This window comes from Capra hircus, chromosome 3 (assembly GCF_001704415.2).
Source record: "Capra hircus breed San Clemente chromosome 3, ASM170441v1, whole genome shotgun sequence".
Lineage (NCBI taxonomy): Eukaryota > Metazoa > Chordata > Mammalia > Artiodactyla > Bovidae > Capra > Capra hircus.
The window spans coordinates 77,941,721-77,964,739 of record NC_030810.1 but is presented as its reverse complement, the minus strand read 5'-3'; the positions used below and the strand labels follow the sequence as shown (position 1 = coordinate 77,964,739).

The window sequence follows — 23,019 nt, the reverse complement described above, 5'->3', positions numbered from 1 at the left end:
GCTACAATCCATGGGGTCACAGAGTTGGACATGACTGAGTGAGTCAGCATGCATATAGGTATAAAATTTGGGGATTTTATACCCCAAAGAAAGGGAAAGGTTAATGTACAATCCAAGATATTGTTGAATCCTCAGTAACAGAGCTACAATCAATGAGTGGCATCTAAAAGGATTTGAAGAACAATTATGCTCTATCTCTTCTCTACTGATACATACAGGTGTCCACTTGCTGCCCTTTGACATGTCCATGTTCATCTGCATTCACTCTTTCTGTGCATACTATATTTTAAAATTTATTTTAAAATTGCAGATTCCAAGGCTACAAAACAGATATTTCAATTCAATAGGTTAGGATGGCCCCAAGATAAGTAAATATTTGAAAAGTTCCCATGGTGATTTTGATAAAAGTAATACGAGGACCACACTTCAAGTATCTGCTTATTATCACTATGGGTTTGAACACTTTGGTCTTGGAACTGACAAAAAGAGTTACAATATAATTAAAGGAGGTAACTTATAATAAATAAACACACAACTCTTTCAATTCCAGAAATCATGACTTTACTATACAAAAAAAAAAAAAAAAAGAAGCCCTAAACATTTACAAAAAAAAATCAAAAGAAGTTGCATTTTTAGACCACTTGGGAAAATTACACAAGAGTCTGATGAACAAACAACATCAAAAAACATCTCCGTACCATGTCAGTACCACCCAGAGAAATCCAGTTAACCATTATTCCATAGGTTGAAGTGTTTAGTACCTGAAAGTCAAGCCAGTGCCCTCTTGGTCTATCAATTACCTAGAATAATATAAAACCCTGGCATCTTCATACAACATGAACTTTATAGGAATAAAATTTTGTTAAAGGAAATAAAATATTAAAAAGATGACATAGTTCAGCTGCCAGTTGATATTAAGATGCATTAAGTTATAACAATCAGTTCAAGCAACATTTTAATAATTTTAGATATAGTGACTAGTGTGCTGATATCCCAAGCAACCTTGCTACAGCATAGTTTTACATATATACAAATCATGTTATTGTATATACACATCAAGAAATGACTCCAGTCATCTCAATGGTAGTGCCTGGTTTTTAAGCAGAAATTTTCCTTTGGCTTCTTGCTCACAGTGAGGGCCATAGGCAGCCATTTCTTTCCCAGCGTTCAGTGCACTCAAGGAAGCCTGAACTCCCAGTCTCTGTTTTCCTCGTGGAATGATGAGCAGTATTGAGCATCTGGACTGATAGCATCTTTGGTAGAACATTTCACACAGTGGCTACACTTTACAAGCATTAGCACACTTTCTATGCTTCTACAAGACTGTATGACCCTGTCATGTTGGCTTTTCTAGCAAAGTAAATAATCATTCCAATGGCAGGTATTATTAAGAAGAATGCGCAATAAAGTACCAGAAGTTCAGGAGAAAAATAGTCCTTGTTACCTTCTCTTCCTGGAAAATAACAAAATGGATGCAATTAATGTCTGGTACAAAAAGAAATTGTTTAACAAGAAAAGTCACATGTTTTACTTTAATAGTACCATTAGTTCTCTAAAGAAAAGTGAATCAAAGCAGTGATAAGAACCAATAGAACTCAAAGTGCACATTTCTTTGAATTAATCAACTAATCATTTAGCAGTTGCTCTGGTCATGATGAGTCTCAAGATGTTGTTGACTTCTGCAAATTTGGATTCAAATAGATGCTGGCTCAATAAGAGGATGGAAGGAAGGGTGCAATTTTTAGGGTTCATTTAAAAGAGTAAGAACTGGAGAAGAGGGTTTGCTTTGGGAAATATAAATATATACTAAAGAACTAGGACTCTGATCGTTACGAACTAAAATAACTAACCGGTTCTCCAAGAAAAGTATCGTAACTCCTAGTATGCCGCCATTATAGTCAAACATCACCTGTAAGATTGTAAGGGAAAGAATTCTTGCTGATGGTGTTTTTAGAAATATATAGAAAGTTTCATATTTTGTATCTCTGAAGTAGGGCATCTTAATATACATTATTCCTCTTCAGCATTTGCATCATTTCATGATAATATGAAGTTCTTTGGATAGTATTATATTTTAGCTTGAGAACCCCATGAACAGTATGAAAAGGCAAAAACATAGGACACTGACAGATGAACTCCCCGGGTTGGTAGGTGCCCAATATGCTACAGGAGATCAGTGGAGAAATAACTCCGGAAGGAATGAAGAGATGGAGCCAAAGCAAAAACAACACCTAGTTGTGGATATGACTGCTGATGGAAGTAAAGTCCAATGCTGTAAACAACAATATTACATAGGAACATAGAATATTAGGTCCATGAATCAAGGTAAATTAAAAGTGGTCATACAGGAAATGGCAAGGGTGAACACAGAAATTTTAGGAATCAGTGAACTAAAATGGACTGGAATGGGTGAATTTAAGTCAGGTGACCATTATATCTACTAGTGTGGGCAAGAATCCCTTAGAAGAAATGGAGTAGCCCTCATAGTCAACAAAAGAGTCTGAAAAGCGTACTTGGATGCAATCTCAAAAACGACAGAATGACCTCTGTTCGTTTCCAAGGCAAACCATTCAGTATCACAGTAATCCAAGTCTATGCCCCAATCAGTAAAGCTAAAGAAGCTGAAGTTGAATAGTTCTATGAAGACCTACAAGACCTTCTAGAACTAACACCCAAAGAAGATGTCCTTTTCATTATAGGGGACTGGAATGCAAAAGTAGGAAGTCAAGAGAAACACCTGGAGTAACAGGCAAATTTGGCCTTGGAGTACAAAATGAAGCAGGACAAAGGCTAATAAAGTTTTGCCAAGAGAACGCACTGGTCCTAGCAAACACCCTCTTCCAACAACACAAGAGAAGACTCTACACATGGACATCACCATATGGTCAACACTGAAATCATACTGATTATATTCTCTGCAATCAAAGATGGAGAAGCTCTATACAGTCAGCAAAAACAAGACTGGGAGCTGACTGTGGCTCAGGTTATGAACTCCTTATTGCCAAATTCGGACTTAAATTGCAGAAAGTAGGGAAACCACTAGACCATTCAGGTATGACCTAAATCAAATCCCTTATGACTATACAGTGGGGGTGAGAAATAGATTCAAGGGATTAGATCTGATAGACAGAGTGCCTGAAGAGCTATGTACAGAGGTTCGTGACATTGTACAGGAGGCAGAGATCAAGACCATCTTCAAGAAAAAGAAACGCAAAAAGACAAAACTGTTGTCTGATGAGGCCTTACAAATAGCTGAGAAAAGAAGAGGAGTGAAAGACAAAGGAGAAAAGGACAGACATATCCATTTGAATGCAGAGTTCCAAAGAATAGCAAGGAAAGATAAGAAAGCCTCCCTCAGTGATCAGTGTAAAGAAATAGAGGAAAACAACAGAATGGAAAAGACTAGAGATCTCTTCAAGAAAATTAGAGATAACAAGGGATCATTTTATGAAAAGATGGGCACAATAAAGGACAGAAATGGTATGGACTGAACAGAAGCAGAAGATATTAAGAAGAAGTGACAAGAATACAAAGAAAAACTGCACAAAAAAGATCTTTATGACCCAGATAACCACGACAGTATGGTCACTCACGTAGAGCCAGACATTCACCTTAGGAAGCATCACTACGAAGAAACCCAGTGGAGGTGATGGAATTCCAGTTGAGCTATTTCAAATCCTAAGAGATGATGCTGTGAAAGTGCTACACTCAATATGCCAGCAAATTTGGAAAACTCAGCAGTGGCCACAGGACTGGAAAAGGTCCATTTTCATTCCAAACCCAAAGAAAGGCAATGCCAAAGAATGCTCAAACTACTGCACACTTGGACTCATCACACGCTAACAAAGTAATGCTCAAAATTCTCCAAGACAGGCTTCAACATACGTGAACCATGAACTTACAGATGTTCAAGCTGGATTTAGAAAAGGCATAGGAAACAGAAATCAAATTGCGAACATCTGCTGAATCATCGAAAAAGCAAGAGTTCCAGAAAAACATCTACTGCTTTATTGACTATGCCAAAGACTTTGACTGTGTGGATCACAAAAAACTATGGAAAATTCCGAAAGAGATGGGAATACCAGACCACCTGACCTGCCTCTGAGAAATCTATATGCAGGTCAGGAAGCAACAGTTAGAACTGGACATGGAATAACAGACTGGTTCCAAATCAGGAGAGGAGCACGTCAAGGCTGTATATTGTCACCCTGCTTATTTAACTTATATGCAGAATACATCATGCGAAATGCTAGGCTGGATGAAGCACAAGCTGGAATCAAGATTGCTGGGAGAAATATCAATTACCTCAGATATGCAGATGAGATGACCCTTATGGAAGAAAGCAAAGAAGAACTAAAGAGCCTCTTGATGAAAGTGAAAGAGGAGGGTGAAAAAGTTGGCTTAAAACTCAACATTCAGAAAACTAAGATCATGGCATCTGGTCCCATCACTTCAAGGCAAATAGATGGGGAAACAATTGAAACAGTGACAGATTTTATTTTGGGGGGGTTCCAAAATCACTGCAGATGGTGATTGCTGCCGTTAAATTAAAAGATGCTTGCTCCTTGGAAGAAAAGCTATGACCAACCTAGACAGCATATTAAAAAGCAGAGACATTACTTTGCCAACAAAAGTCCACATAGTCAAAGCTATGGTTTTCCCAGCGGTCATGTATGGATGTGAGAGATGGACTATAAAGGAAGCTGAGCATCAAAGAATTGATGTTTTTGAACTGTGGTGTTGGAAAAGACTATTGAGAGTCCCTTGGACTGCAAGGAGATCCAATTGGTCAATCCTGAAGGAAATCAGTCCTGCATACTCATTGGAAGGACAGATGTTCAAGCTGAAACTCCAGTACTTTGGCCACCTGAGGCTAAGAACTGATTCACTGGAAAAGTCCATGCTAGGAAAGATTGAATTCTGGAGGAGAAGGGGATGACAGAGAATGAGTTCATTGGATGGCATCACTACTTCAAAGGACATGAGTTTGAGTAAGCTCCGGGAGTTGGTGATAGATGGGGAAGCCTGGTGTGCAGCAGTCCAGAGGGTTGCAAAGAGTAGAACAAGACTGAGAGACTGAAGTAAACTGAACTGAGCTGATGTTTTAGCTTAAGTGTTACTTGAACATAGAGGCATCCTCTGACCTGCATTTTCTCCAGCTTAAATTAGGAAACTTAATATACATTTTTTCCCAAATATACTTTTATAACCACTACATTTTCCCTCCATAGTTCTCATTACAGCCTATAGTTAAATGTTTCTTTGCTTATCTATTAATTTTGGTTTCCTCCTTCAGACTGTGAATTACATGAGGAAAGAATCTAGTTTCTTTTTGATCCATCACTGTATAGCCAGTAACTGGCTCACTGCTTGGAGTAGCTTGTGCCCAATAAATATTTCTTCATTTCCTAATAACCCCCAAGGAAAGGTTTTGAAAATGGATTTAAACACATAAGCAATGTAAGACCTCAGAGACAAATGCTGAATTGTCAACGTCTTAAAAAGCAAATGGGAATTCTACAGAGACTTATAAAAAGTCAACATCCTGGCTAAACTCCTTAGGACAGAGCACCTGTACATTATTATTTTAGGAAACACTAAGAAATAGCCATAATCAACATGGAATTCAGTTCCATTTTGCCAACTCATTCATCTAACCCTTGAAATTCTTTACAACCCACCAAGCTTGTTATAAAAATAACAAGAAACAAAAATTAAAACAAAACAAAACAAAACTAACCTTTAACATCAAGTGTTAGGCTCCTTAGCTGTGAGCCAACTTCATTTTTAGATTCACACTGGTATACTCCCGCATCCTCTAACTGAGCCCTGTGGATGGTATAGGCACCACCTGTAGACTTTAGCACTGTGTAGCCAGTCTCTGCTTTTTTCTTCAGAATTATCAAAGTTGGGGGAACATTTCCACACGTACAGGAGATAATGACAGTGTCTCCTTCCTTGACACTCTCAGAAGGAAAAGCTGTAAGTTGTGTGTCTTTTGGAGCAACTGTGGAAAGAATTTAAAGATACCTCTGATTGAATGGCAATCAATCATCACTGAAAGGACAGAGGAGACTGAGGGGGCTACAGTTCATGGGATCGCAAGAGTCAGCCACGACTTAGCAACTAAACCACCACTAACTGAATGAAATATAAACAAATTCCATATTAATTTAACGATAGTAGCAATAGCTGTCAAGATGGTACTTGTGCTTACTGTTTGCGTTAAATATTTATAGAGGCAATTAGAGAAGTCAAGCATTTACTGGCTTCTTGTAAAATGATCATGTGTTAATGAGAGAAGACACCTTATGTTCCTCTCATGCTCCTTAATACAAAGGTCCCCAACCACCAGGCCATGGACTGGTGCCAGTCTGTGGCCTGCTGAGAACCCAGTCACACAGCAGGAGATGAGCAAATAGTTATCAAACTTCTTCTGTATTTACAGACCCTACCCATCGCTCAAGAAGTGAGGTGAAAAGAATGCACAGAAGAATTACTCAAAAACCCTGATAACCACAATGATGTGATCACTCACCTAGAGCCAGACATCTTAGAATTCAAAGTCAAGTGGGCCTTAGGAAGCATCACTATGAACAAAGCTAGCGGAGGTGATGGAATTCCAGTTGAGCTATTTCAAATTCTAAAAGATGATGCTGTTAAAGTGCTGCACACAATATGCCAGGAAATTTGCAAAACTCAGCAGTGGCCACAGGACTGGAAAAAGGTCAATTTTCACTCCAGTCCCAAAGAAAGGCAATGCCAAAGAATGTTCAAACGGTTGCCCAATTGCCCTCATTTTACACGCTAGCAAAGTAATGCTCAAGATTCTCCAAGACAGGCTTCAATGTACGTGAACTGTGAACTTCCAGATGTTCAAGCTGGATTTAGAAAAGGCAGAGGAACCAGAGAACCAACTGCCAACATTCACTGGATCATAGAAAAAGAAACAGAATCCCAGAAAAACATCTACTCCTGCTTTTTGACTATGCTAAAGCCTTTGACTGTGTGGATCACAAAAAACTACAGAAAATTCTTACAGAGATGGGAATACCAGACCACCTGACCTGCCTTCTGAGAAATCTGTATGCAGGTCAGGAAACAACAGTTAGAACTGGACATGGAACAACAGACTGGTTCCAAATCAGGAAAGGAGTACGTCAAGGCTGTATATTTTCACCCTGCTTATTTAACTTATATGCACAGTACATCAGGCAAAATGCAAGACTAGATGAAGCATAAGCTGGAATAACATTGCCGGGAGAAATATCAATAATCTCATATGCAAATGACACCACTCTTATGGTAGAAAGTGAAGAGGAACTAAAGGGCCTCTTGATGAAGGCGAAAGAGGAGAGTGAAAAGCTGGCTTAAAACTCAATATGCAAAAATGAAGATTGTGGCATCTGGTCCCATCACTTCATGGCAAATAGATGGGGAAACAATGGAAACAGTGACAGGCTTTATTTTTGGGGTTCCAAAATCACTGCAGATGGTGACTGCAGCCATGAAATTAAAAGACACTCCTTGGAAGAAAAGCTATGACCAACCTAGACAGCATATTAAAAGCAGAGATGTTACTTTGCCAACAAGGTCCATATATATAGTCAAAGATATGGTTTTCCAGTAGTCATGTATGTATGTGAGAGTTAAACTATAAAGAAAGCTGAGTGCCAAAGAATTGATGCCTTTGAACTGTAGTGTTGGAAAAGACTCTTGAGAGTCCCTTGGACTGCAAGGAGATCCAGCCAATCCATCCTAAAGGAAATCAATCCTCAATATTCATTGGAAGGACTGAGGCTGAAGCTGAAGCTCCAATACTTTGGTCTCCTGATGCAAATAATGAACTTATTAGAAAAGACCCTGATGCTTGGAAAGATTGAAAACAGGAGGAGAGGGGAGGACAGAGGAAGAGACGGTTGGATGGCATCACTGACTCAATGGACATGAGTTTGAGCAAGCTCAAGGACAGGGAAGCCTGGCTTGCTGCAATCCATTGGGTCACAAAGAGTCGACTGTGGGTCACAAACATGACTGTGCAACTGAACAACAACAACCCATTGCTTGAACTGCCGCCTTAGCTCCACCTCCTATCAGATCAGTGGTGACATTAGATCTCATAGAAGAATGAACCCTATTGCACTTGAGTCTCCCCAAAACCAGCCTCCTCTCCCATCCATGGAAAAATTGTCTTCCACGAAATCAGTCCCTGGTGACAAAATGGTTAAGAACTGCTGCCTTAATGTAATTCTTACCCAGCTTAGCCAACAAATAGCTGTTTAAAAACAGTCATAGATTTCAAGTGGAAAATAAAATTTTTTTGTCACAGTTGTGCAGATATTTCTTTAAGTATAAAAGCCTTTGCAGGATTCTGAGTTTTGAGCTAGACCATTCCAAATCAAAAAATTAAGCTGTGCAGAGATGGCTCTTACAATCCTTAACACCAGTTGTTATCCTGAGCTAAGTACCTGACATACAACATCTCTGTTAATATGCAGCCTATGGAGGGGAGGTACCACATCACTGTTTTGTAAGTGAGGTTCCCATTAAGATTATCTGTTTTGCAACTTGATACTCTTTCTTCAACCAAAACTACAGTCTAAGGGCTTTCTTTAAGGCAGTGCATTGCTCTTCCAAGTTTCTTCCTTTCCTTTAAAATACAAATTATTATTGTAATGGTAACAAGACGGTCATTAACACCTTAGTGGAAATAATACCAAGGGGTAGGAGAGGAACTGACAGCCCTATTGAAGAAGAGGATCTCGAACCCCAAAAGGGAAGATATGAGGGAAATCCAAATTGATCACTTCATGACTTTGCCCAAAACTGCCTAGAGCTTCAACCTGTCAACTAGAAATTATTTTGTTCTGTTTTGTCTCTCCATCCTGGAAAGAATGGGTCTGGATCTCCTAACTTAATCCATCCTGGTGATTCTATGCCATTTTATTGATGAACCAGAGGGCAAGATCAGTGCTACTCAATCTCTGAATTTATAAATGATTTAAATGCCTTCTTAGCCTTCTAAGCAAATCCTAGCAGTCATTTTATGAGATTACCATGAGGAATTTAATCCAGTTGGATAAGGTGATTTTGTATGCTAGGTGCTAAGTCGCTTCAGTCATGTCCAACTCTTCGCAACCCTATGGAGCATAGCTCACCTGGCTCAGAATCCATGGGATTCTCCAGACAAGAATCCTGGAGTGGGTTGCCATGCCCTCCTCCAGGGGATCTTCCTGATTCCAGGGATCAAAGCCATGTCCCTTACATTTAACCCACATTGGCAGGCAGGTTCTTTACCACTAGTGCCACCTGGGCCCTAAGTAATTCCAAAATATCTATATACATCTTCCTATCCTTTTTTCAACATCATAATCAATGCCTCGTAAGTATAACTGGAATTTTTGGCACAGTTCCTAGAGCTAGCCTTCCACATGAGGTTGAAAGAATTTTAGGATAAGTGACTTGGAATGGTTCATGGGAATAACTCTTCCAGGAGCTTTCCATGCAGAGGAAACATCATGAGCTCTTCAAAAGGCTCAATACTTTTTATTTTAGAAAATCTTATTTCCAGAAGGACTTTGTTCAAAACCAGTAACACAAACAAAATAAGACTCATAACTAATAACTCATTTAATCATTTTAACTCACCTTGGATAATTAATTTGACTTCTTTTCTGCTTATTCCAACCTGGTTAATGCCTTCACAGACATAAATACCAGAATCTTCCATTTTTGTAGACATGAAGGTGAGAGTTTCATTCTCAGAAATAGGCTGTAGATCCCCATTACTTAGCTGCCTGCTCCACAAGATTTTGGGAGCTGGAAGGCCATTGCTAGAGCATGTCATATTCACAGAACTACCTTCCTCCAGGATGGAGGAGGGACTGACCGAGATGGTTGTATCCCTGGGAGCAACTGAAAAGGTAAAAGACAATTGTTAGCTTGGCTGGTTACACCCTGCCAAAGAGTTTTACTAATGTTATAAAACTTGGCTTTGAGTTTAGTGGATTAGAATAATTTTTATCTTGGTAACTTTACCAAAGGAAGTTTCTGCCCCATTTACTATAGCAGATACAGAATGATTGTTATTGCTGTTGTTTAGTCCCTAAGTCATGTCTGCTTCTTTGTGACCCCATGGACTGTAGCCTGCCAGGCTCCTATGTCCGTGGGATTTCCCAGGCGAGAATACTGGAGTGGGTTGCCATTTCCTCTTCAGGAGATCTTCCCCACCCTAGGATCCAGCTCGCATCTCCCGTGCTGTCTCTTTACCACTGAGCCAGCAGGGAAGCCCAATACAGAATGAGAGAGTAGAACATGGATGCATCGTGGATGTTTACTCTCTTGCTGTCAAAGATCGGATGGTCAATGATAGTGTGTATTGACATTTACGGTACATTAAACATGACCATGAACTATGCAAACCACCTATGAAAAGGTGGACTCTATTTTCCTACCTCTTGAATCTAGGCTCCCCTTGTGATTAACTTTGACCAATATACCCTGGGAGAAGTAACACTGTAGGACTTTCAAGCCTAGACCTCAAGAGGCCACCTTCATTATCACTCTCTTGAAACACTGCACTCTGGTGACTAAATCTATGCTATCTTCCCTGAGAGACACCACACGGAGAAAGGAAGGTCCAGACACCCCCAGCGAAGGCCCAGATGTGTGAGTGAAGTTACCTGGGAATACCCCCACTGACCTTCTAACCGACTGAATGAATACGTAAACTCATCTAATACCATCATGAACACACTACCCATTTGACCTCTTCTTAAAGTGCCAGCTTAGAATCATAAGCAAAAACAGTTGCTTTCAGCTTGGAGGTGTTTTTTATTTTTAAAACAACCAATATTTTGCAGTTTCTTTTCAATAATTTTTTCACAATGGTTTCAACCATGAACCTCACTTTGACTATTATCTGGCAAACATGGTAAAAAAGTCATAACCTATTGTGAATGCATCACACATGTACTTACCATTAACATAGAGTGTCTGTGTACTCTGCCTTTGTTTGGGTTCAAATTCCATTTCATCAATAGGTAACCGAGCCAGACAAACAAGAACATTTCCAGTATCTTCAGCGGTGGGGATGAAGGTCTTCTCCAAACTCTTGGTCTCTAGGGCTTTCTTACTTACATCTTTCGAGAAGACTTTATTCATCATAATACTCTCCCCTTTAAACAATTCAATCTCCAGCCGGTCAAAAGGATACACATTAGGAACCTTGCAGCTTACAGTGACTGGGTTTCCACTCACTAACGGACCACTCATTTCAATTTCTGGATCACTAGGGAAGGCTGCAAATATCAAGCAAAATATGAGGTTTATATGTGACACTAGAAGAAAAACAGAACTAATCTTTATTAAATGCAAAGGTCTCAAAATGAAGGTTTTAATTCACCTGGGATAAAATGATTACTAATAGACGCATCACAACATTAAATGTAAATATTTATGATATCAGATATAAATAATGCTGGAAACAAAAAATACCTAGCACATCAAATCATCAATAAATAAATATACTTCTTACTCTTCTTTCCTTAGTGATACAGTCTTGCTGACAGCTACGGACTAGTCTTTTCAAAGGACACATCAGCTTCTACCAACTTACTTAGTAAATATATATTCTAAGCATTGTATTATTTTTTGTGATATGTTAGATGTTTACTGTGTGCTAGTCCCTTAATACAGAGAAGGCAATGGCACCCCACTCCGGTACTGTTGCCTGGAAAATCCCATGGGTGGAGGAGCGTGGTGGGCTGCAGTCCATGGGGTCGCAGAGAGTCAGACATGACTAAGCGACTTCACTTTCGCTTTTTGCTTTCATACATTGGAGAAGGAAATGGCAACCCACTCCAGTGTTCTTGCCTGGAGAATCCCAGGGAAGGGGGAGCCTGGTGGGCTGCCATTTATGGGGTCGCACAGAGTCAGCCACGACCAAAGCGACTTAGCAGCAGCAGCAGTCCCTTAATATTCATTATCTCTGTCTTCAAAGCAGCCTAATCTAATGGGTGTTAATTTATTTTAAAGCCAGAAAAATGTACAAAGAATGTATTTGATAGCTAGGGAGACTTATAAAACTTACAAAGGCTAAGAGTCTGCCATTTAATGTCATATCTAGTAAGTCACCCAGCTGAGATCAGAATTCCTATTATCAAGAGCCCAGGCTTGGGTTCACAGAGCCATGCAGTTTAGACACTTTTATTTCCAACAGCCAAATTTAGGCAGATAGTTTTACGTGTTCCTTGGGTCTTGTAGTTCAGAAAAAAATATAAGAGATTTAGATTCTAAATAATGTTTATAATACATCTGATACAGATCAATAAAAGTGAGATTAGAATGGCCATGAAGAGCAAGAGCAATGCTGAATTCTTTCTTTCTCCTTAAGCAAAATGTCATCAAAGTGACAGGTTCTCTAATGTTTACACATAACCATAAGGCTTCACTGCTGGTTCTCATTGCTGTTGGGAATGTGCCTGTATCAGCAGTTCCTGGACTCTTGGTAACATGGTAAAGCAATCATACTGCTTCTTTGGAGAGATTCAGGTATCTTTCTGGACATGCTCTAACTCATTTTGAAGAAAATCCTGAGGGGTAACACAAGTTTGGGCAGGATTTCTGGAGGAACATGTCCACAATTGTTCTCTTGAATTCTGCTGAATAAAAAGAAGGCAGAATGTATGTGCTGTTTGCTGTGCTTAATCATTCAGTCGTGTCTGACTCTATGCAATCCCGTGGACTCTGTAGACCCCCAGGCTCCTCTGTTCATGGCATTCTCCAGACAAGAATACTGGAGTGGGTTGCCATTTCCTCCTCCAGAGGATCTTCCTGACTCAGGGATCGAACTCGCATCTCCTGCATTGCAGACGGATTCTTTACCGTCTGAGTCATCAGGGAACTTTCTGATCACTTTGCATATCTTGTCCCTCATTCATTACAAACCAAGTAACTCCAACAATGGCAAAACACAGAGATTGAAGCTATTCAGGAATTTTGTTAAGGTGACAGAAATAGCAAGAAGAAGTGTAGTATATGCATGTGGTATAAATCAATACTCAAATCTAGTGCAGTCTCCTGATGCTTCTTTTCACCTGAGCTGCTGTGCTAAACATCCCCAGGGATCATTCTAACTCCCAGGTTTGCTCCTGCTCATCATGGCCTCATGTCTCCATCCTGCCAAATGGCTTTCAAATGTGCCTTCAAAACTGGAGGTTCGGGCCTCACCCCCAATTTGAATAACTGAGCAACAGTCATCCCACTGCATGATCTGAATGGGCACTGGCACTACTCTTTACACACAACCATCTCCGTATACACTATACACACCCAGAGCAGGGTGGAAAGCAGCGAGTATGACGTTTGTTCAGGTCCATGATGAGAGAGTATCGACGTGACACAAACTAAGGATTGGGGATACTTGGTTCATACATAATATATACTTAAGATTTAGGGCAATTAAGTTGCATCAAAAACTCTGGTTTGGAGATTTAGGAACCATTCCCAATGCTAAATTTCCTTCCTAAACACAAGGATCTTGTTGTGGATCGCAGATTTCCATTCTGCTTCTTCCAGTGGAGCTGGGAACGACAACAACAACAAAACAGTAAACAATTCTGAAAACCACTTACAGTAGGGCTTCACCTGGATTCCCTTTTCCAGTTTCTTTTGCCCGCACATCACAGTGCACAGGTAGAAATGTTCGTTCTCGACACTCACAGGGCTCAGGGTCAACGTGGACTTGGAGCCCTCTCTCCTCACCTTCCCGTTCAGAGGGCTGTCAATCTGGGTTCTCCAAGAGAAAGATGGGGACTCGCAGTCCCTGACATCACAGGTCAACACGACTGAGTGGCCAATCTGAGCAGCAATCTGGGGTCCAGGAGAGATCTCAACAGTAAAGTTTTTCTCTGGTGGGGAGAAAAGAACAAGAAAAAATAAAATAAATTTTCTTCTTTCACCAAAGTTTAATGCACTGTATTTTTTCTGGCCTCTTTTTAGTTAATATCTGTGCCGAGAATATTTTACTCCTTTCCACTTTGAGACTATCAGGAAGGGAATTACATCTTTCAAGAACAAACCCACAAGACGCTGTGATTCATTCATTAAACAGATTGAATAAGGATAAAAATTTGTAGACGGAGATTGGCATATTTTCCCAACAAAAATTCATTCTCCACTCACATGTATTTATCAAATTCCTATAACTATGGAACAACAGCTCAAAAATATGAGGTTCCAGTGTATCAAGCACTATTTAAACCACTCTACGTATATTAATATTATCTCATTTAATCCACACAACTTCATGATCTGATATCATTACTTCTCCTTGACTCTCATTTTCTCCTTTTACTTTTCCTTATTTTCCTTCCTTTCCTCCTCTTCCTCCTCCTCCCCTTTTTTTCTTGAGGAAAAATGGTAATTTCAGCTGGCTTGCAAGTAGCAAAATTAGGACTTGGAGCCAGGTGATTTAAGATCCCAGCTTTTAACTTGAACAACTAAATCAAAATATCCTCATGCGGAAATAAAATCTAAGAAAAGTACTGAAAAAAAGGTATATGAATATGCCTTCTGATTAGAAGCAGTACCCATAATGGACCGGTACTTAGAGCTTCTATACCAACAGAATAAAGTTGTATCATTGAAAGTCACACAGAATCACACTGAAAACAAAGTCAAAATCTAAGCATTAAAGTGTTACGCAAGCCACCTCTTAAATTTGTTTAACACAATGTAAAAATATAATGAATTCAGGGACTGAAAACTGAGATGCCAGGTCAAACTCCTAAATCTCAAATATCTAGAAAATCTCTTTGGCTGCCAATGCTATCCCCATGGGGCTCCTTGGCTACTTTGGGATGACTACTGTCCCAGGAGAAAAGGAATTTCGAATCTTGACTCTATTTCCCTGGCGAAAGTGGGAATCCTTCAGCACCTCTGAAAGCGGCAGATGAGACTTCCGCGGAAAACTCGCCCTTATGAGTAGCCGGCTGGACGCAGAAAAAAGAAAGCTCAGCATATATATGATCCAAAGGCACTACATTTTGAAGGGTTCTCATCCATGCCAGAAGATTTTTTTCAGTTTGATTTGTCTAACAGGGCCATTATGGTATTTTCCAAAGAATGCTTTCCTCAAATTACCATAACAAACTGATGTGCTATCAGATTTTTGAAGAGAAACTTCATTCAGAACAATAAGCACTGTTTCTGAAGTCCTTGTATACTAGTGTGAGAATGGAGAATTTAAAGATCTACTTCCTGCCTGTGAACAGTCTCAGATTGTTCTTTACAGTTGCTGCATGTGTTACTGGGTAAACTCATGGCTCCTGGAAAAGCAACTCTGAGACAGAAAAAGGTGCGTGTTAGTCGTGTCTGACTCTTTGCAACCCCATGGACTATAGCCACCAGACTCCTCTGTTCATGGGATTCTCCAGGCAAGAACACTGGAGTGGGTTACCATTGCCTTCTCCAATGCATGAAAGTGAAAAATGAAAGTGAAGTTGCTCAGTTGTGTCTGACTCTTAGCGACCCCATGGACTGCAGCCTACCAGGCTCCTCCGCCCATGGGAGTTTCCAGGCAAGAGTACTGGAGTGGGGTGCCATTTTTTGCCTTCTCCAGATGAAAGAATGAGGAGCAATGGAAAAGAACCAAAACATCAGAGCCATGGAAGTTCTGGCAGGAAAGATTTCCAAGAAGCAAGAGTAAAGTGAGTATATAATTGTGCTAAAGTACGTAGTACAGTCAGATGGATCATCAATAAAACTTAATGAAGTAATTTTGACATTGACGCTATTTCACTATTGCTTAAATCTCAATGACAGCAACTTTTTCACATTTTGCTTACCTTGAACAATTAATTTCACCTCTTTTCTGTCTTTCCCAACAGGGTTATCTCCTTCACACACATAAATCCCAGAATCTTCTGCCCTCATAGAAATTAAAGTGAGAGTTGCATTCTCAGAAAGGAGCTGTAGATTCCCATTGTCTAATTTCTTGCTCCAGAGAATCCGTGGAGCTGGTAGACCTGCACTGGTACACGTCATCGTCACAGAGTCGCCTTCCTGCAGCCTTGTGGAGGGATTCACGGATATAGCTGTGTCTTTGGGTGAGACTGAGAAGGCAGAACACAGTATTAGTCATTGCTAAGCATCATAATGGTCCCACAGGGCTACTGTAAATACTCTCATGGACTGTATTTACAGCTTTCTCAATCTGACAAACTTACTCTGCCAAACCAGCATAAAGAATTGCTGAGTCATGAAAATTAGTCAATCCAGTTTCTGACTGATTTGATGGAGTTACTTTTTTTGATGTTTGGCGTTTTCAGTTGGCCATAGATACTCAGAAATTAAGAAAAACTCTTAGAATTATGTGGTTCAATCTCCCAGGTAAGGTACAAATTCCACTCAGCTTCCTTGGCAAATTTTCATGCAAGTCAGCTTCAATACTTCCAATGCACAAGGCAGTCCACTGCCTTATAGTAAATATTGTCCATTTGATATTTGGACAGCTCTGATTATTAGAACATTTTCCCTCTATTGAGCTAAAATCTTTCTCTTTGTAACTAACTTCTATACACCGGTCATATTTCAGTCCTCTATTGCTAAAGAATAATCCAAATTTCACTTCTACATGACAGCCATTCACATACTTAATTATAGCTTTCATTTCCAAGTTTTATGTTCCCAGGAAAAATATCTCCTATTTCTGACTATTCTTCTCAAAACATTGATAAAATCCATTCCATCTCATTCTGTCTCAGCTAAACATGTTGTAGAAGGCAATGCTCCTTTCAGATATGGTGTCTAGAGAAGACCAGGGCATTTTAGTCTAGAACAGAGCACAGTGAGTACTCCTACACAACTTTGGGATTATAAAACAGCCTCAAATCCCCTAGCCATCTCCAAGAGAATGGAGACAATCAAATCTCATCTCCTCTCTCCCACCCCATGCACATGTGTCCAGGTATGCACACGCATATACACTCACACACAGACTAAAAACTGCTTATAAAACTCTATACTTTGATATTTCAATGCATGATGTAAGAGTTTACAAAACCTAATTTAAAACATTTTATCACTTGAGCCTATTATTTCCCACCACCCAATCAGGTGGTGGTGACTGAGTCACCAAGTAGAGTCCGACTCTTGTGACCTCATGGGCTATAGCCTCGGGGCTCCTCAGTCAATGGGATTTAATAAGCAAGAGTACTGGAGGGGATTGCCATTCTCTTCTCCATGGGATCTTCCCAATCCAGGGATAGAACCCTGGTCTCCTGCATTGCAGGCAGATTCTTTACCAACTGAGTCACCAGGGAAGCTTCCCAGTCAGGTGGTATTATCATTATTCCCCTTTGATAGACTGAGAAATTAAGTGACTCTAATTCATGGTTAATGGAGACAGAACTTAAGCTCAACTTTTCTCAACCTAATTGGGTGTGCTTTTTTTTGAATTATGTAGTTGACAAGAATTATGCTCTCAGTGAATCAAAATGGTATAAAAACTACAAACATGTTTCTCCTTGACTGTAGCTGCTTGGTTTATTGCTGTATACATCCAAGAGTATACTCCCATAGACAGACACAAGTACTTACTGTAGACTTCCAGTTCTTTCATAGTTTTCCTTTCTTTGGGTGGAGAATCATCATCATAAATGTGTAATGTAGCTTGACAAACAAGAGCTTTCCCAATATCCTCATCAGTAGGCGAGAAGGTCACTTCCAAGCTCTTTGTTTCTTGGGCCTTTTTTTCTGAAGGCTCCAGAAATTCCTGTACTTTCATGGAACGGTTGCTTTTCAACAACTCTATCTCCAGCCTTTCGAATGGGTAAACATCAGGCACCGAACACGTGACTGTGACTGGCTTCCCGACCTCTGGGGGGCTGCTCAGACGAATCTCTGGATCCTTAGAGAAAGCTGCAAAGGTCGAACGAGTACATGCATGTGGATTTTTTGTTCGTATTGTGTAAAGTCCCTTACTGGTTTAAATCAACGTAATCTGAGTCTAATATTTTTGTGAATACAATCTTAATGCAGCAGAATGAATTGTGTAAATAGCCTTTCATGGTTTGGGGTGCATTCAAAATCAGAACAATCTGTGAGAGTTCTTCAGTTCTGACCCTGCATGTACAAAGGGTTGCATGTTGCAGAGTAAAAGGAGGGAGAAGAAACTTACGCTTATTGAGTACTGACACGTGCCCATCCCTGTGCTGTTCATTTAACATTATGACTTTATTCTATACTCACAACAACCTTAAGGAATAGATATCACATTTCATAGATATGAAAGCATAGACTCAGCATATCTGCTTCTCTTTCCTAAGGTCACACAGCTAGTAATGGTGAAGCTGGGATTTAACCTCAAGATTTTTATTATTCTGTATTGCTACTGGGACTTTCATCGTGTTATATTACGTCTTTTATTTTAGTGAGGGCAGATATACTTCATTTTATAGATAAGGAACCTGAGGCTCAGAATGTCATGGCAAAGAATAACTATTGGGATAGACAGGCTAAGAAATGAAAAGAACAACTCTAAATAATTAGCTTCTGAAAATGGTGTCTCGGAAAGACATTCATCCACCAGAAAGGTACACCTGTGTGATCTTTAAGTTATGGAAGGAAGATTTGCCTCCCAAAATATCTAACTCAACGTCTAACTACTATTCCACTTGAAATTTTTAGTGTCAAGGAACACACTAGTTCAGTGAGCCATTGCTTTCTTTGCAAGGCTGATTTCTATTGCAAACCACCATGATGGTAACACATTGGCTTGATTCAAGACTGTGAAATAAGAAGAATACAAAGGTCCCAACTCCAAATAATTTTACAATCGAATGTGGAATGGAGACAGGACTGTTAAACATAATGAAAGACAGATGTTTTTGGGAAAAAAAGAAAAACTTCAGGCAAGATAATTAAACCCAGAAGAAACTTCTGTTCTCTATTTAAATCTTCAACTATATGGTTCCTGCAAGGAGAGGCAAAGGAACTGGCAAATATTTGCTGTATGAAGAAACAGTACTTTTCATTTTTCCACCCAGAATGCTGTCCCTTGTATTCTGAAAGATATGTACCTATAATCCATATGGTTTGCTGTCAGGTGATATAAGAACTGGCTACTTTCCCCTGTATTTACATAAGGGGGCCTTTCAAGGAGCTCAGAAGCCTGTACAGACATAAACTCTGCAGGTACAACCAGCATAATTGAAAACAGTCAGCCAAGCACAGTTTCTTGAGAAGCATTAGCAACATATGGGATTATTGAAGAATCAGTTAAGGTTATTGGATCAAGTTGAGCTTCACTATAGCAAAAGAAAAGCAACATAATTAGAAAAGATAATCAAATGATGATTTCCTGAAGAGATGACTATCAAGAATTCCAGTTTTCTGGCAGGAGCAGTAACCAGAATGCAAGTGATGTATTTCAGGTTATTTTTTTACTCTTTTTTCTACCTTTCTTTACTAGTTTGAGAATGGATTGAAATACAAAGTAAACAAAGGCTATTTATTCACATTCACTAGGCAAATCAAGTTCATTTTCCAAATATCCTTGAGTTTGAGCTATTGAGCATTAAGACTTAATGGCACCAAACAAAAACAGAAATCAAACCTCCTAAATTTATCTCTGCTGAAGTCAAATGAGAAAGTTTGCAGATATTTTTCTTCTCTCTAAGGGGGAAGGTTTTGTGCCAAAGCCCATTGTTAATTATAGATCTCCCACTTAATCTTTAATTTTGAGTACCAAACTGCTTTAGAATAAATAAATAGAAAATCCCTTAAGTATGGAATTCATAGATTATGTGGACACATGGACAAGTAAACATGTAAGAATCCAACTAAAAAGAATTAAGAATAAATAAATAAATAAAAGAACCTTAGAGAATGTCACTTTATGGCTAAGAAAACTGAGGCTTAGAGAAGCTGAATCTTACCCCTTACCCATGGTCACCATATTCATGACAGAGTTGGAAGCAGAAGCCAAGATTTGGGTCTCTAGCCTGGTGGTAGATTCAGCTGTCTTCTAGATTTGTTTTTGGAGTATTTCCCCTAACCAAGAATCTGGACACGAATATCCTTTTTAACTTTTTTCTCTTAAAACTATCCTTTTAGTCATTAAAAAAGCTATAATTTTATCGCTGACTCAATGAAGATAGGTTTGAGCAAGTTGGTGATGAACAGGGACGCCTGGCGTGCAGCAGACCATGTAGTCGCAAAGAGTTGGACATGACTGAGTGGCTGAACCGAACTGATTCTTTTAAAAAACTTATTTTAAAGCAAAATAAAGATAAAATCAAATATTGTCTAAAGTACTTACAGTAGATCTCCACTCGGATTGCTTTCTCCCGTTTCATATCCTTGCAAGTCACTGTGCACAGGTACTGGTGTTCATTCCCGAAACTAACAGGATCCATGATCAGCATGGATGTGGTCCCCTCATTTTTCACCTTTCCATTCAGTGGACTGTCTATCTGAGTTCTCCAAGAAAATGATGGAGACTCACAGCCTGTTGCACTACAAGTCAGTGAAACAGAGTCACCAATCTGAGCAAAAATTTTGTATTCATTTGGGAACATGTCAACTTTGAAAGCTTGAGCTGTGAAGGCAAAAAGAGAAAAACAAGCTTACCACTGGTTTGTTTAGTATTCTGCTCTTTCTTCTCTGTTCTAGTATAATACCCAGATCTGGCTGATCTCTTTTCTAAACTGCTTCTAAGTAATGCAAGGCAGCACTGGAGTCCCTGCCAAAGGAAGGCACTGAAATTATCTTCACTTAGGAGAACTTTCACTTCTGACCTTGATGCCCATTTATCAGTTGTTTTTTCACTAGCCAAGTTTGATCTCATTATCAAGTACAGGAAGTTGAAAAGACAGACCTTCCTAGAGATAGAATCCAATTACTCATTCAACATTGCAAAAATCCAAAAAATATCAACTTTGCTGCTCTAACTATGACAATATAATGGTATAAATTAATAGCAATAGTCAATAGTATATTAAAAGTTAGGTAAAGTTTTCCCACTTTTTAAAAATCCTTCTGCCTTTCTTTACTATCATAACAAAAGTGACTGAAGCCAAAGTCAGGGCTAAAATGGAATGCTAGCATTTGGAACAAATCAAGGAGAAGAACTTACAAACTGCAAACACCATCCAAAGTATATCTGAGACTCCAAAGATCACAAACATCTTCCTAAGCATTTTAAGTTGCTGCTCTTATGAGAAATTGATTCCAAAATGCTTCTTTCTGTCCCTCCTGAAGGTGCCTGGGAAGAGTCTTGAGCTCTTAAAGCCAGTGAGGTTTGGTAAGGAATGAAATAGAAAGTCGGCTCTTTATAAAGTGTCTTGTTGCAGAGGCGGAGGGAAATCCCTTCAAGGGGAAACCTGGAGCAGAGCCAGAAAAAAAGTTTAACTGACACCCAGCCAAGTCCAGCATTAACCCCTTCCATGACACTCATACTGAAACTGCTCTCTCCATCATAGAAAATTTAAACCCTTCCACGGCCAAAATTAAAACTTTTTCTCACTTTTCATTCCAAAAGGATATCTTGCTTGATAGATAAATGCTAATGCTTGTTTCAGAATGAGGCTTTCTGAATCCAACAGGGGAGAAGAGAGTCAGAGAAATAGTAAATTACACTCTAGTTCTTGAAGTGGCTGAACAAGCACTATGTCATGTGAACTGATTTTTCTCCCTTATGAAGATATGTTTGCAATTCTAAAACAGAGACTACATTTTCTCATGCAAGCAAAAGGAAAAGATCCTTTCTCTTGATTTATTATTTTTAAAAAGGGAGACAGCATAGCTTCTGAGTTTTATACTTTTTATTCACAAAATAGGTTTTTGGACGACAAACATCAAGTTTCTGAAATGATTTTCTTGACCAGAGAATGAAGGAATCCTACAAAAAGAAGAGAAATAATTTTCTTCTTTTGTTTTAGAAAAGTTACCAATTCTCAGTTCAGTCGCTGGATAATTGAGAGTCTTAAATACAAACGTATGGATTTCCTCTGAAATGGTAAATCTCTTAGACTATGAGACTTATACAGTAAAAACACGAAAAGTAATTTGTTTTTCTTAAATAAGAGATGAGAACAATAATTTTATGCTCTTTCTCCCCTCCAATAAAATGACTTAAAGGATATTTTTTAATAGCTGTTTTTGCCTCGCACATACGTACTTAAGTTTTTGCAAAAGCTTCCCCATCAGAAAGAAACCAGAACAACCACTTCCTTGTATTATACCTGTGCAGGTCGTTCTCCTTCATCAGATCATCAATTCCTATCATAGTCCCTGACCAGCTCTTGTTCATCATTGTATCTACTTCTGCCTTCCCAATGTCTAATGCATGGTTTACACTTAGCGGTTACCAAAAAAGTGCAACTATAAATAGTTTAAATTAAAATTTGGAAAAGAAGATCCCAAAAGGTTAGCAATCATATGTAACTACTGCATGAGAAAAAATGTTGAACTCTACACACACACAAAAAAATCCCAAGCTCACTGACTCCCAGGGATGTGTACAATAAACAGCTCTGTGCCTTTGACAGAGGAAGACCATAACTGAGATTTGAAACTAATAACTGTTCCTCATGGCTGGAGGGAGAAGGCAATGGCAACCCACTCCAGTACTCTTGCCTGGAAAATCCCATGGACGGAGGTGTCTGGTAGGCTGCAGTCCATGGGGTCACTAAGAGTCTGACATGGCTTCACTTTCACTTTTCACTTTCATGCATTAGAGAAGGAAATGGCAACCCACTCCAGTATTCTTGCCTGGAGAATCCCAGGGACAGAGGAGCCTGGTGGGCTGCCATCTACGGGGTCGCACAGAGTTGGACATGACTGAAGTGACTTAGCAGCAGCAGCAGCGTGGCTGGAGAGGTTCTGGACCTCCTCTTGGATGCAGATGAGGCTCCCATTCAAGGATAAGGAAAGAAAAAGAAGTGGAAGCAGCTAGTGACTGTAATAGCATGTAAGTGTGACTTCATCTGCCAAATAGCCAAGGATCAGAAAAGT

General features: G+C 39.4%; 1 protein-coding gene across 2 annotated transcripts; it reads right to left on the bottom strand.

The window, feature by feature from the left end:
* On the bottom strand, nt 539-21,367 carry LOC102174895 (vascular cell adhesion protein 1). 2 transcript variants are annotated; one of them, XM_005709559.3, is made up of 9 exons: nt 21,140-21,367; nt 20,324-20,602; nt 17,602-17,922; nt 15,849-16,115; nt 13,635-13,910; nt 10,980-11,300; nt 9,649-9,915; nt 5,741-6,007; nt 539-1,453 (listed from the first exon to the last, which is right to left on the bottom strand). In XM_005709559.3, the coding sequence occupies exons 1-9, from the start codon at nt 21,201-21,203 to the stop codon at nt 1,308-1,310; spliced, it is 2,208 nt and encodes a 735-aa protein (XP_005709616.3). In that variant the 5' UTR covers nt 21,204-21,367; the 3' UTR covers nt 539-1,307. The 2 variants fall into 2 exon arrangements, with proteins under 2 accessions (XP_005709616.3, XP_013818049.2); XM_013962595.2 differs by lacking the exon at nt 5,741-6,007 and having other exon boundaries at nt 21,140-21,316.